Source organism: Rhinoderma darwinii, chromosome 5 (genome assembly GCF_050947455.1).
Source record: "Rhinoderma darwinii isolate aRhiDar2 chromosome 5, aRhiDar2.hap1, whole genome shotgun sequence".
NCBI classification, from domain to species: domain Eukaryota; kingdom Metazoa; phylum Chordata; class Amphibia; order Anura; family Rhinodermatidae; genus Rhinoderma; species Rhinoderma darwinii.
Genome location: NC_134691.1, coordinates 69,960,284 through 69,974,239, shown reverse-complemented (window position 1 = coordinate 69,974,239; position 13,956 = coordinate 69,960,284). Strand labels below are relative to the sequence as shown.

The 13,956-nt window shown below is 43.6% G+C and overlaps 1 protein-coding gene across 2 annotated transcripts in view; it reads left to right on the top strand.

Moving 5' to 3' along the window:
• The first annotated feature begins 1,378 nt into the window (after positions 1-1,378).
• The window catches only part of TERF1 (telomeric repeat binding factor 1), a 50,502-nt gene continuing 37,924 nt past the window's right edge, over positions 1,379-13,956 (top strand). For both annotated transcript variants that reach the window (XM_075828221.1, XM_075828220.1), the window contains exons 1-3: positions 1,379-1,575; positions 12,429-12,524; positions 12,613-12,743. In XM_075828221.1, the coding sequence (XP_075684336.1) occupies positions 1,419-1,575; positions 12,429-12,524; positions 12,613-12,743 (384 nt within the window). In that variant the 5' untranslated portion in view covers positions 1,379-1,418. The remainder of the gene's footprint in view (positions 1,576-12,428; positions 12,525-12,612; positions 12,744-13,956) is intronic.

Genomic DNA, 13,956 nt, shown 5'->3' with positions numbered 1-13,956 from the left:
CAAGGAGGAAGAGGGGAGAGTCCATTTTATTATCCAGGGTGCATTGGGATTGGGTGGGGAACATTTTACTGGTGCGCGCTGGCCCTTTAAGGCTAGGGTAAGCCGTAGAGAACTGGAGCCGCGTGTGCTGGCGTCTCCGGGGGGAGACGTCGGCAAGCTCCAAGTGTTCTGCGGTCGCGGCTGGAGGTGAGTATGACGTGCCAGCGGTCAGCGTGGCACAACACAATGTTTAGGATATGCTGTGGGTGTTTCACAAAAAGAATGCTACCAGCATCATCTCGCTGCAGATCATACAATGACTACTGTACTGATAAAACGCAGTCAGAGGGAGAATAAACATTCACATTTAGTAACTCACATGTGATGTCTTCTCAGATTCTAGTCGTTCGTTTTCTCTTTTCTACTACATCCGGTCCAAAGCTCCATAACGATGGTTCCTGGCCAATACCCATTTCTGCAGAGTTTGCCGCTCAGATGTCTTCAGTTCCTCACTTTTCCTACACCTATAAACTAAGATAAAATTATCGTGGTGCCCCACGCTGCGCATCTGATTCAGGGGAATCAAACGTCGGTTTCTCGGTCATGCCTTCTGCATGACCGAGAAAAAACGTAAGTTTAAAATTCCCTCCCCTAAATTGCTGTCAGCAGTTTTGATGCATCAAAAATGCTAACAGGTTCCCTTTAACTAAGACTCTGTTCACATATTGTATATATTGGAGGTATGCATGAGTATTCCTCGACGTATAGCCATACAGTGGCAAACGTCGGCCAATGACCACAATATAAAGATATACGTTTTTTTGCGGTGGCCCACTCTATAGGAGCGCAGTCAGCAGCGCTTTCCTATGCAGTAAAAAAAAAAAGCATTGTGACGCATAACACCTTGACAATGGCCAAAGGGACACTTTTCAATTGTAGATTTCGTCTATAGGCATGTGATTTTTTAGAAGGATTTTCTCTGCATGTTTGTCAAATGGTGTGAATTTAGCATTACTTTACTGTCACAATTTTCTGTGGCAGGTTGCAGTCACATATTGGTCAGTTAGGTAATGTAACATCACTTTCCTTCAAAGGACAAAAAAAATAATTATTCCAATAAGAATATTCCAAATCTTTCCCTTTTTACAAGTTCTCAGAGTCTCATGGATTCCTCACAATACTCTGGTATCCACTGTGCGGGTAGATAACGCTGTGCGGGTAGATAACGCTGTGCGGGTAGATAACGCTGTGCGGGTAGATAACGCTGTGTGGGTATATCACTGTACAGCGTCTGTGACTGGGTGAAGTACACATCGCCCGCTCACACTGCTATTTAAATGTGAGTGGCGGGAGTCTATGTTGACTGTACGCATGCGCACTCTGCCCACTATCTGATCGCAGCAGCGCGGTATTTTCAGTCTGTGGCAGTGCCGGCAACTATGGAAGAGGGCACACGGAGGGAGGAGGTTTCTTTCGACCAGGTGGCAAATGTGGCCACATCCTGGGTTTTTGATTACATGTTTGCAAGTTTGTGTCATTACTTTTCTGAGGGTGAGAGGGCGGAGGATTTTCAGCGGACGTGCCGAGCAATAGAAGGTAAATTGTAGAATGAGGGGTGGGACGGGACTTCTTCCGCATTTAGTAATGAGCTGTTATTTAGTGACGTAGGTGTATCATTGCGCCTGTCACTATCAACCATAGCGCTAAACATATAGCAGCAGTGAGCGGCTATCGTATAACTGCCAGCCATAGATAATATAATGGGGGATGGATATAAAGTCCTGTCTGGTCTCTACATGTCATAAAAGTAGTGCCATCTGAAGCAGATCTTGTAACATGAAATGTTTTTGTTCATTCTTGTGCCGTACATTTATATATCTGGCGTAAATGGTGAATACCTGGTCTGATCCCACACTGAGCAGCTATTTATGGCATGTCAAAATAATATACTATACATGTTCATTGTGGGAAAATCCCTTTAAAATATTAAGTTCAAATAAGAAAAAGTCTCCAACATATGGTACAAAATAAAATAACAACGTTACAAACATAATACAATGAAAGTGAATTTGAAAAATCAATAAACTTTTATTAGGTAATCTCAAAACACTAAAATAAATGTTGTATCGCTGTAAGGTCCTATTCACACGACAGGCATTCCCGGCCGTGTGATGCTGTTTTTTGGACGGCTGTCACACGGCCGCAGTAGGAACAATAGACCCAAAATGGGGCTATTCACACGGCCAATTTTTTTTTTTTTTACAGCATGCCCTGTTTTCGGCCGGGCTCCCATAGAAGTCTATGGAGCCTTGTAAAGCACGGCTGCCACTCAGATGTGATCCGAGTGATGGCTGAGTTTTCTGCCGCTCGCACTCTTCCCCTCCTCACAGTGCGAAGTGCAGGTGAGGAGGAGGGTATTTTTTTGCTCCCTGTAGTAGCAGAATCTGTAATCCCCGGCCACAGCGTTGCCGAAGTTGTGGCCGGGGATTCCACTCCAGGAGAAGTCCCTAACTTCACTATCCGTAAATGGACAGTCCCGTCAGGGACTTCTACTGGAGTGGTCCCCTACTCCTGAAGCGGAATCCCCGGCGCTTTGGCCAGTGTTTTCCCTCCAGGAGAAGTCCCTGATTTCACTGTCCATTTACGGACACACTGACGTTAGGGGCTTCTGAAGCGGAATCCCCGGTGCTGTGACAGGTGATTCAGGAGAAGTGCCTGACTTCACTCTCCATATATGGACTCCTGGAACGGTCCCCTACAGTGGCGCTATCCACAGGAAGTTAGGGGGTGCCATCTACGGTGGGGTGCTATGTAAAAGGGGCTGTGTAGCACTACCTACATGGGGGCTGTGTAGCACTACCTACATGGGGGCTGTGTGGCACTACCTACATGGGGGCTGTGTGGCACTACCTACATGGGGGCTGTGTGGCACTACCTTCCGGGGTCCTGTGTGGCACTACCTTCCGGGGTCCTGTGTGGCACTACCTACAAGGGGGGCAGTGTGGCACTACCTACAAGGGGGGCACTACGTACAAGTGGGTCAATGTGGCACTACCTACAGTGGGCTATGTGGCAGTATCTACAGAGGGCAGTGTGTGGCATTATCTACAGAGGGAAGTGTGTGGCAACAAATGTACAAATGAAATTCATCAGTTTTTAAAACGGACAGGGGAAAAAACTGATGCAAAATCGGTCCGGAACAGATGAAAAACGGCCGAGAAAAACCTGACGTTTTTATTGGCCGAAACTCGGACCCCTTCGTTTTTATCGGCCATTTTGCATTTGTCCCGTTTCCGTTACGGGCCAATTTTGACCCATTTTGCATACGTTTATTTTCCCTGTCAGTTTTGAAAACGGATGAATTTCATTTGTAAATTTTTTGCCACACACTTCCCTCTGTAGATACTGCTACAGCCCCCTTGTAGGTAGTGCCATACAGCCCCCCTTGTAGGTAGTGCCACATAGCCCCCCTTGTAGGTAGTGCAACACAGCCCCCCTTGTAGGAAGTGCCACACAGCCCTCCTTGTAGGTAGTGCCACACAGCCCCCCTTGTAGGTAGTGCCACACAGCCCCCCTTGTAGGTAGTGCCACACAGCCCTCCTTGTAGGTAGTGCCACACAGCCCTCCTTGTAGGTAGTGCCACACAGCCCCCCTTGTAGGTAGTGCCACACAGCCCCCCTTGTAGGTAGTGCCACACAGCCCCCTGTAAGTAGTTCTACACAGCACCCCTCCCCACCATTCTGTAGATAGTGCCACCGTTCCAGGAGAAGTCCCTGACTTCAATGTCCATATATGGACAGTGAAGTCAAGGACTTCTCCTAGAGCGGAATCCCCGGGCACAGCGTTGCCGAAGCTGTGGCCAGGTATTGGGGATTCCGCTCCTACAGGGAGCAAAACAATACCCTCCTCCTCACATGCACTTTGCACTGTGAGGAGGAGGAGAAAGCGAGCGACGGAAGACACGGCACTCACTCGGAACACATTCGAGTGATGGCCGTGTATTACCCAGCCCCATAGACTTCTATGGGGGCCGGGAGAACGGCCGAAAATAGGGCAAGTCCCTTTTTTTGATGGTCCGGTTTCCCGGCCAGTCAAAAAATCGGACGTGTGAATAGCCCCATTTGGGGTCTATTGTTCCTACTGCGGCCGTGTGACGGACATTTTTTGAACGGCCGGGAAACCCTGTCGTGTGAATAGGACTGTAGGCTACATTCAGATGAGCATAGCTGACCTCGGACGTGAAAAACTGCAGTTTTTTCACGTCCGAGGTGGACCCATGTGGGACGCATTGTCACAGATCCCATAGATTAGAGTCTATGTAGGGATGCGTGACACGCAGTAAAATAGGACATGTCCTATTTTTTCACAGACCCTTTACTCGCTCCATTGAAACAACGGTCGTGTGAACGGCCCCATTGAAATACATGAGCCCGTGTGACAGCCGTTGTGTTAACGACCGTCACACGGACAAGATACACGCTCGTCTGAATGAGCCCTAACAGTAATAGTTAATAAACTACAACCTGGAGCAGTGAATGACATAAAAAAAAATATTTTCCCGCATAATAAAAATGAAGGCTCCAAAAAACAAACAAATAATACTGGAGCAATAAATAAAACCAAATCTTATCTTACTTTATTTATTCCATTCATTGTAAAACCAAGAAAGTGTCGGGACTCCGTTTAGTCGGATCCCATGAATGGAGTCCCGACGCAGATGTGAACACAGCCTGATCAAGAGAGTCCTATAGAACAAAGTGTACAAAAGCTGGTTGTTACTTAGGCTAAGTTCACACTACCGTAAGTATACGTTTATCTCTCGTCCGTCAGAGGCAGAGCGGATCGAAAGATTAAACCGAAAGCAACGGTTCTGTTGGTAATTCTTTTGTTTCAGTTGCTTTCTGTTTGTCTCCGTTCGCTAGGTTTCCAGTTTATTTGACAGAAGTAAAAGTACAGTCTGCAGAACCTTTGTTTCCCTGAAAAAAAACGGGCACCTAGCTAACGGAGACAAACCGAAAGCAAATGAAACAAAATAATTACCATTGAAATCAATGGTAATTCCAACAGAACCGCTGCTTTCCGTTTAATCTTTCAATCCTCTCTTCCTCTGACGGAAGAGGGTTAAATGTATACTAACACTAGTGTGAACTTAGCGTGATTCGTGGGTATAATGTCGTTTTTAACCCCACGAAAGGAAAGGGAATTTTTTCTGCATGTTTTTAAGGGGTCAAAATTCCCATTGGGCTTCTGTTGCTTTGTGAAGGCAATTATACCACAGCCTAGAGCCCTTTGCTTGCCCTAAAGGAAAAAAACAAGCCCAACATGAACCTGACGGACTCGTTATAAGTCAATGGGATCCATCCACATTCGTTAGGATCTGTTTCGAGACGGATCTACGAATCTGTCCCGATTATGTTAATAACGGAAGCAATGATGCTAAAGTATACAGAGCCTTAGGGTATGTGCACACAACCTCTTTTCAGAAGTAATAAAGGCGTTTCACGCCTCGAATTACGCCTGCAAAGACGGCTCCAATACATTGGCAAACATCTGCCCATTGCTTGCAATGGGTCTTACGAAGTTCTGTTCAGACGAGGTGTCATTTTACGCGTCGCTGTCAAAAGACGGCGCGTAAAATTACGGTCGTGTCAAAGAAGTGCAGGACACTTCTTGGGACGTAATTGGAGCCGTTTTTCATTGCCTTCAATGAAAACCAGCTCCAATTATGTCTGTAAAAGACGCCGCGAAAAACGCGTGCACTTGTAAAAACGTCTGAAATTCTGGAGCTGTTTTCTCCTGATGAGCTCCAATAAGGGTATGTTCACACGCAGACGAAAACAGCTCCTGATTTTCAGACGTTTTTGTAGCAACTCGCGTTTTCCACGGCGTATTTTACAGCTGTTATTGGAGCTGTTTTTCTATGGAGTCAATGAAAAACGGCTCCAAAAACGGCCCAAGAAGTGACATGCACTTCTTTTTCGCGGTGTCTTTTTACGCGCCGTATTTTGACAGCAACGCGTAAAATTACACCTCGTGGGAACAGAACACTGTAAAACGATAGGAGTCCCTGCCTCACTCTTTCTGAGCTTGTGTGGTTTAAGTGGCTTGTGAACTAAGTGGAGTTCTAAAACCGGAGTTGAAAAGAGGAGTTGAAGCCCCAGTAAGTACTCTTCTTTTCTTTTACTTTGACAATTGTTCGCTGTTTTGGTGTAACTTGGATAATGGATAGCAAGATTGGAGGTTTTCTTCAGTGCACAGTTTGCCATATGTATACACGACTGGAGCCGGAGTTCCAGGGTGAATATCTCTGTGGCAGATGTGAGCATGTTGGTCACCTGGAAGCTCGTATTAGAGATCTGGAGGAGCAGAATGCAACACTGAGGAGGATAGACAATCTTGAGCTGAGCTTGCTGCTCACGGAGCATGCAGTTAGTGGGTTAGAACTGGAGGGTGAAGACATGGGTGAGCAGGATCAGGTAAGTAGCTGGGTTAATGTAGTTAGGGGCGGTAGAAAGGGGTCAAAGACAAGGAAGGCCGATCCGGTTTCTGGCATTCCAAGCAAAATTGCCAGGTTGGGTGATGATGCGAGGGTGTCAGTCTCAGAAAAGGCAGCCCTAGTGGATACTGATCTCCCTAACAGCCGGGAGAACAGCCCAGCTAGTAGTCGGCGGGATGGTAATGCAGGTAAGCCAAGACAATTGATAGTTGTAGGGGATTCTATAATCAGGAAGACGGATAGAATAATTTGTCGCCAAGACCGCCTCAACCGAATGGTTTGCTGTCTCCCTGGTGCCAGGGTTCGGCATGTGGTGGAACGGGTGGACAAATTGCTGGGAGGGGCTGGTGATGATCCAGCTGTTGTGGTCCATGTCGGTACCAACGACAGAATAAATGGTAGGTGGAGGAGCCTTAAGAATAATTTTAAAGAACTAGGCTACAAGCTGAAGGGAAGGACCTCCAAGGTTGTATTCTCAGGAATACTGCCTGTGCCATGCGCATCACAGGAAAGACAGCGGGAGCTCAGGGAGTTAAATGCATGGCTTAAGTCTTGGTGTAGAGGAGAAGGATTTGGGTTCCTAGAGCACTGGGCTGACTTTTCATTGGGCTACAAACTGTATTCTGCAGATGATTTGCACCTAAATGGAAGGGGGTCCGCTGTGCTGGGGGAGAGAATTCTAGCTGGGGTGGCGGAGTGTTTAAACTAGGGCTGAGGAGGGAGGCCAATGTAGGAAATAAAGGGGTAGCCAGGTTAGAGAGGGGTCAGACTATATTGGTGGGGGGAGAAACAGACGGTGGGGAGAGGACTAGGCAACAAGATAAGGAGATCCTTTCGTTACAAAACAGCAGTGAAAATAAAAAGGCCCAAATGTCAAATAATCACATTTCTGATAGTGAAAGTGAAACATTTAAAGGCAAGTTAAAGTGTATGTTCACAAATGCCAGAAGTCTAGCAAGCAAAATGGGGGATCTGGAGGCCTTAATACTGGAAGAAGATATAGATATAGTTGGTGTTGCTGAAACATGGCTGGAATCTTCACATGACTGGGCTGTAAATCTACAGGGTTTTACACTGTTTCGGAAAGACAGGGCAAATAGGAAAGGTGGTGGTGTATGTCTGTATGTGAGAAGCGATATGAAGGTGAGTGTAAATGAGACATTAGAGGGTGAAGACTGTGAGGAGGTTGAAACCTTGTGGGTGGAATTACAAAGGGAAGTAAACACTGAAAAAATTACTTTTGGTGTAATCTATAGACCCCCCAATATAACTGAAGAGATAGAAGGTCAAATATATAAACAAATGGAGCGGGCTGCACAGGCGGGTACTGTTGTGATAATGGGAGATTTTAATTTCCGGGATATTAATTGGTGTCATGGTTCGGCTTCAACTGCAAAGGGGAGACATTTCCTCAACCTGTTGCAGGAAAATTTTATGTGCCAGTTTGTGGAAGACCCGACTAGAGGTGAAGCTCTGTTGGATCTGGTCATTTCTAATAATGCAGAGCTTGTTGGGAATGTCAATGTTCGTGAAAACCTTGGTAACAGTGATCATAATATAGTTATATTTTACCTATACTGTAAAAAACAAACGCAGGCTGGGAGGACAAAAACATTTAATTTTAAGAAAGCCAATTTCCCCAGGATGAAGGCTGCAATTCAGGATATAGACTGGGAAGAACTAATGTCAAATAATGGGACAAATGATAAATGGGAGATTTTCAAATCTACTTTGTGTAATTATAGTGCAAAATGTATTCCTACAGGTAACAAGTATAAACGACTAAAATTAAACCCCACATGGCTTACACCTTCTGTGAAAGGGGCAATACATGACAAAAAAAGGGCATTTAAAAAATACAAATCTGAGGGTACATCTGCAGCCTTTGTAAAATATAAAGAGCTTAATAAAATCTGTAAAAATGTAATAAAATCAGCAAAAATACAAAATGAAAGGCAGGTGGCCAAGGATAGTAAAACAAATCCTAAAAAATTCTTCAAGCATATAAATGCAAAAAAGCCCAGGTCTGAACATGTAGGACCCTTAGATAGTGGTAATGGGGAGTTGGTCACAGGGGATCAAGAGAAGGCAGAGTTACTAAATGGGTTCTTCCGCTCTGTATATACAACAGAAGAAGGAGCAGCTGATGTAGCCGCTGCCGGTGCTGATAATATATCAGTTGATATACTGAATTGGATGAATGTAGATATGGTCCAAGCTAAATTAAATAAAATAAATGTACACAAGGCCCCGGGACCAGATGGGTTACACCCTAGAGTTCTTAAAGAGCTTAGTTCAGTTATTTCTGTCCCCCTCTTCATAATATTTAGAGAGTCTCTCATGAGTGGTATAGTGCCAAGGGACTGGCGCAGGGCAAATGTGGTGCCTATTTTCAAAAAGGGCTCTAGGTCTTTGCCGGGTAATTATAGACCAGTAAGCTTAACATCAATTGTGGGGAAAATGTTTGAGGGGCTATTGAGGGACTATATACAGAATTATGTGACAATAAATAGTATTATAAGTGACAGCCAGCATGGTTTTACAAAGGACAGAAGCTGTCAAACCAACCTGATTTGTTTTTATGAAGAGGTAAGCAGAAGCCTAGATAGAGGGGCCGCTGTGGATATGGTGTTTTTGGACTTTGCAAAGGCATTTGACACTGTCCCTCATAGACATCTAATGGGTAAATTAAGGACTATAGGTTTAGAAAGTATAGTTTTGTAATTGGATTGAGAATTGGCTCAAGGTCCGTATCCAGAGAGTTGTGGTCAATGATTCCTACTCTGAATGGTCCCCAGTTATAAGTGGTGTACCCCAGGGTTCAGTGCTGGGACCACTATTATTCAACTTATTTATTAATGATATAGAGGATGGGATTAATAGCACTATTTCTATTTTTGCAGATGACACCAAGCTATGTAATATAGTTCAGTCTATGGAAGATGTTCGTGAATTGCAGGCAGATTTAAACAAACTAAGTGTTTGGGCGTCCACTTGGCAAATGAAGTTTAATGTAGATAAATGTAAAGTTATGCATCTGGGTACGAAAAACCTGCAAGCATCATATGTCCTAGGGGGAGCTACACTGGGGGAGTCAATTGTTGAGAAGGATCTGGGTGTACTTGTAAATCATAAACTAAATTTCAGCATGCAGTGTCAATCAGCTGCTTCAAAGGCCAGCAAAATATTGTCGTGTATTAAAAGAGGCATGGACTCGCGGGACAGGGATGTAATATTACCACTTTACAAAGCATTAGTGAGGCCTCATCTAGAACATGCAGTCCAGTTCTGGGCTCCAGTTCATAGAAAGGATGCCCTGGAGTTGGAAAAAATACAAAGAAGAGCAACGAAGCTAATAAGGGGCATGGAGAATCTAAGTTATGAGGAAAGAATAAAAGAACTAAACCTATTTAGCCTTGAGAAAAGACGACTAAGGAGGGACATGATTAACTTATATAAATATATGAATGGCGCATACAAAAAATATGGTGAAATCCTGTTCCATGTAAAACCCCCTCAAAAAACAAGGGGGCACTCCCTCCGCCTGGAGAAAAAAAGGTTCAACCTGCAGAGGCGACAAGCCTTCTTTACTGTGAGAACTGTGAATCTATGGAATAGCCTACCGCAGGAGCTGGTCGCAGCAGGGACAGTAGATGGCTTTAAAAAAGGCTTAGATAATTTCCTAGAACAAAAAAATATTAACTGCTATGTGTAGAAATTTTTTACTTCCCCTTTCCCATCCCACTTCCCCTTTCCCATCCCTTGGTTGAACTTGATGGACATGTGTCTTTTTTCAACTGTACAAACTATGTAACTATGTAACTCCCTGCCCTGCCACAACTGTCCCGTAGTGTAATCATGTTTTCAGTACGGGACAGTAGTTCCACGGAGCGCCAGGGACTCCTAGCGTCGTACATAACTATGATGCTAGGAGCCCGGCTCCCTGCAGTGTGTTCGGTCTGGGAATTGCGGCCGAAATACGTTCCATCCTTTACAGACCGAACATGCTCGTGTGAATCCAGCCTAACAGACACAGCCCATGGGCAAGAGTGGTGCTGTTTTGGAGGACAAAAAGTCGATCCTTTTTTTCTATTCCTGGACAACCCCTCTGCACACTCTGCAAATTAATGTTATTGGTTTTGTTTTTTTTGCATAATTAAAAATTATACAATTTTCCATTATACTTTCTGTATTGAAGGCTATGTAAACCTTTGAAAGGCTTTTTTTTTTTTTTTTTTTTAAATTAAAGTGTCTGATTACTGCAACTTTATAAATACGTTTTATTAAAAATTATTTTTGCTTTTTGAAATACAGCTGCTCTGTATTCTGTATACAGAGCAGCTGTATCATTCGCTATGACCTGAATCCGCCAGTCCCACGGACCTGACGGGTTCAGTGTCAGTGGGTCTCTAACATACAGGATCCACCTGTAATCTAGTACATCTAAGTTATGAACTTAGATGTGATAGCTTACAGGTGGAGGACCCACTTTCACTAACCCGGTCAGTCCCACGCTTGGACCTGACTGGAACAGGATTTAGCACTAGATACAGTTGCTCTGTATAGAGAATACAGAGCAGCTGTATCTCAAAAAGTAAATATAATTTTGAATAAAAACTATTTATAAAGTTGCACTATTCCCACTGACTGACCTTTTTTATTAAAAAAAAATTGCCTTTCAAAGGTTTACATAGCCTTTAGGCCTCATGCACACGACCGTAGCCATGTGCACGGCCGTGATTTTCGGGTCGGCCAGCTGCGGACTGTCAGCCGCAAATCGCGGAACATGCACATGGCCGCGCCCATTATTTGCTATGAGCCTGGACCGCAGAAGACGGCCGTAATAAGACAGGTCCGTTCTTTCTGCGGTCCAGGCTCCCGGGCCATGCACAGACCGTAAAAAGTATGGTCGTGTGCATGGCCCCATACAAATGAATGGGGCCGCAATTCTCCCGTGGATTTTTGGGGGAATTGCGGCCGCAAAAGCACGTTCGTGTGCATGGGGCCTTAATATTTTTATGGTTTTAAAGATCTTTGCTTGTTGTTATTCAGTAGGAAGATTCATTGTTCATTTTCAGGGGATAAAATTCTGTCTAGAGTCATGTGACGGACACACTGGTGCTGATATCATTAGAAGACACCGCTCTGATACACATACTGTAACGGGCTGTGCACCTGTATGGGGCAGTATGGTGGCTCAGTGGTTAGCACTACGCCTAGCAATCCAACCAAGGACAACATCTACATGGAGTTTGTATTTTCTCCCCGTTTTTGCGTGGGTTTCCTCCTAGTACTGCGAAATATGTTGGCGCTATAGGTCATCTTTTACTGTCCATATTGTACCTCTGTACAGCACAGAATATGTTGGCGCTATATAAGTAAGAGAAATAATTTATAAATGATCACATGACCATGGACAGAATATTATCCAAAAAATGAATGTTGCTACTTAAGAACAACAACCATAGATCTTGAAAACTGAGGAATTAATACAGAAAGTATATGGGGAAATTGTATAACTTTTAATTATACAAAAAAATAACAGTGATTTACAGATACCTGACAACCCCTTTAAGTAAGCAGAATAAAGCTATATGGCCAAAGGTGTGTGAAAGCCACTTCTAGAGACCAGCATTCGCAGCAGGATGGGTTGTACTAAAGTTCAGTGCTGTAGCCTATCATCTGATTCATGCCTGATTATCAGACCACTATCCTGTACAGCCAAAAAAACATGTAGAGAAAACAAGCTGTGTGTACAAGTGCTATGAGATGCATATGAGGCCCCCATGATGTCCCCGAGATAGAATATAATATCCTTATCCGGTTTTTATTCTGATTGGCGAGGGAACGACCACTGAAAACCCAACGTTGCGAGAAGGGAAGGTAACCAGTCCCCGGCTCCTGGGAGAGAGCTTATATAAAGGTATACTAACTTATGCACTTTCATTCATAGTGATTCTGGAGGGTATGTCTACATTGGATTCAGAGGTATCAAAATCTGTTTTAATGTCACAGTTCCTCACCCGTGTTGCAGAAGGAAGGAATCTTGGTAAATCAGATTACTGTTTTTTTTTTTTTTTTAGTCCAATACTTTTAGAATAATGTAATAAACCAATCATAAATACTATTCTTTCTAGATGTACAATTTGAAACAGATGAGAAGCTGACACCTCTAGAAGCAGCTGTAATGGTGTTGGATCAGATTATTGAAGAAGACGATGACCTGAAAATTCTCCAGGAAGAAATAAAAACATTGGTTAAAGTTCAGGTGACTGCCCAAAGTTGAATTACATCTTTTACATGTCTGTTAGGCTCTGTTCACATCTGTATCAGGGCTTTCTATTGTTCTGCTTCATCATAGGGAGCAAAACAACAAAAAACCGTACCCGCCGAAACCGTCGCTAAAGCAACGGCGCCAGACATACCCTATACACTTTTTAATGGGTTTTGTTGGGTTTCCGTTTCCTTTCGTCTCCTCTATTTCCTGCGCTACTTTTTCTGGCAAATGCGATGGAATCTGCACATCTGCTCCTAACGAGGCCTCTGCAGATGTGAACACAGCCTTAAATTCATACCTGTTATTCTATGTATTCCCTTAACCCCGTCCCGCTTTGGCCACTTTTGACCTTCCTTACAGAGCCTCAGTTTTCAAATCTGACATGTTTCACTTTGTGGTAATAACTTCGGAATGTTTTTACCTATCCAAGCGATTCTGAGAATGTTTTCTCGTGACACATTGGACTTTAGGTTACTGGCAAAATTTGCTCGATACATTCAGTACTTAATTGTGAAAAACACCAAAATTTAGCAAAACATTATCATTTTTCTAAATTTGAATGTATCTGCTTATAAGACAGGCAGTTATACCACAAAAATTGTTGCTAATTAACATCCCCCATATGTCTGCTTTAGATTGGCTTAGTTTTTTGAACATCCATTTATTTTTCTAGGATATTACAAGGCTTAGAACTTTAGCAACAATTTCTCACATTTTCAAGAAAATTTCAAAAGGCTATTTTTACAGGGGCCAGTTCAGTTGTGAAGTGGCTTTGAGGGCCTTATATATTAGAAACCCCCAATACGTCACCCCATTTTAAAAACTTCACCCGTCAAAATATTTAAAACAGCATTTAGAATGTTTCTTAACCCTTTTGACGTTTCACAGGAATTAAAGCAAAGAATTTTGACCCCACAGGTTTATTGTAGAAAGTATTGGAAGTAGGCCGTGAAAATTAAAATCTACATTTTTTTTCAAAGAAAATGTAGGTTTACCAAATTTTTTCTCATTTACACAAGAACTGAAGGAGAAAAAGCACAGCAACCTTTGTAAAGCAATTTCTCCCGAGTAAAACAATATCCCATATGTGGCCATAAACGGCTGTTGGGACACACGGCAGGGCTTAGAAGGGAAAGAGCGTAATTTGGCTTTAGGAGCTCAACTTTAGCAGAAATGGTTTGTGGAGGCCATGTCGCATTTGCAA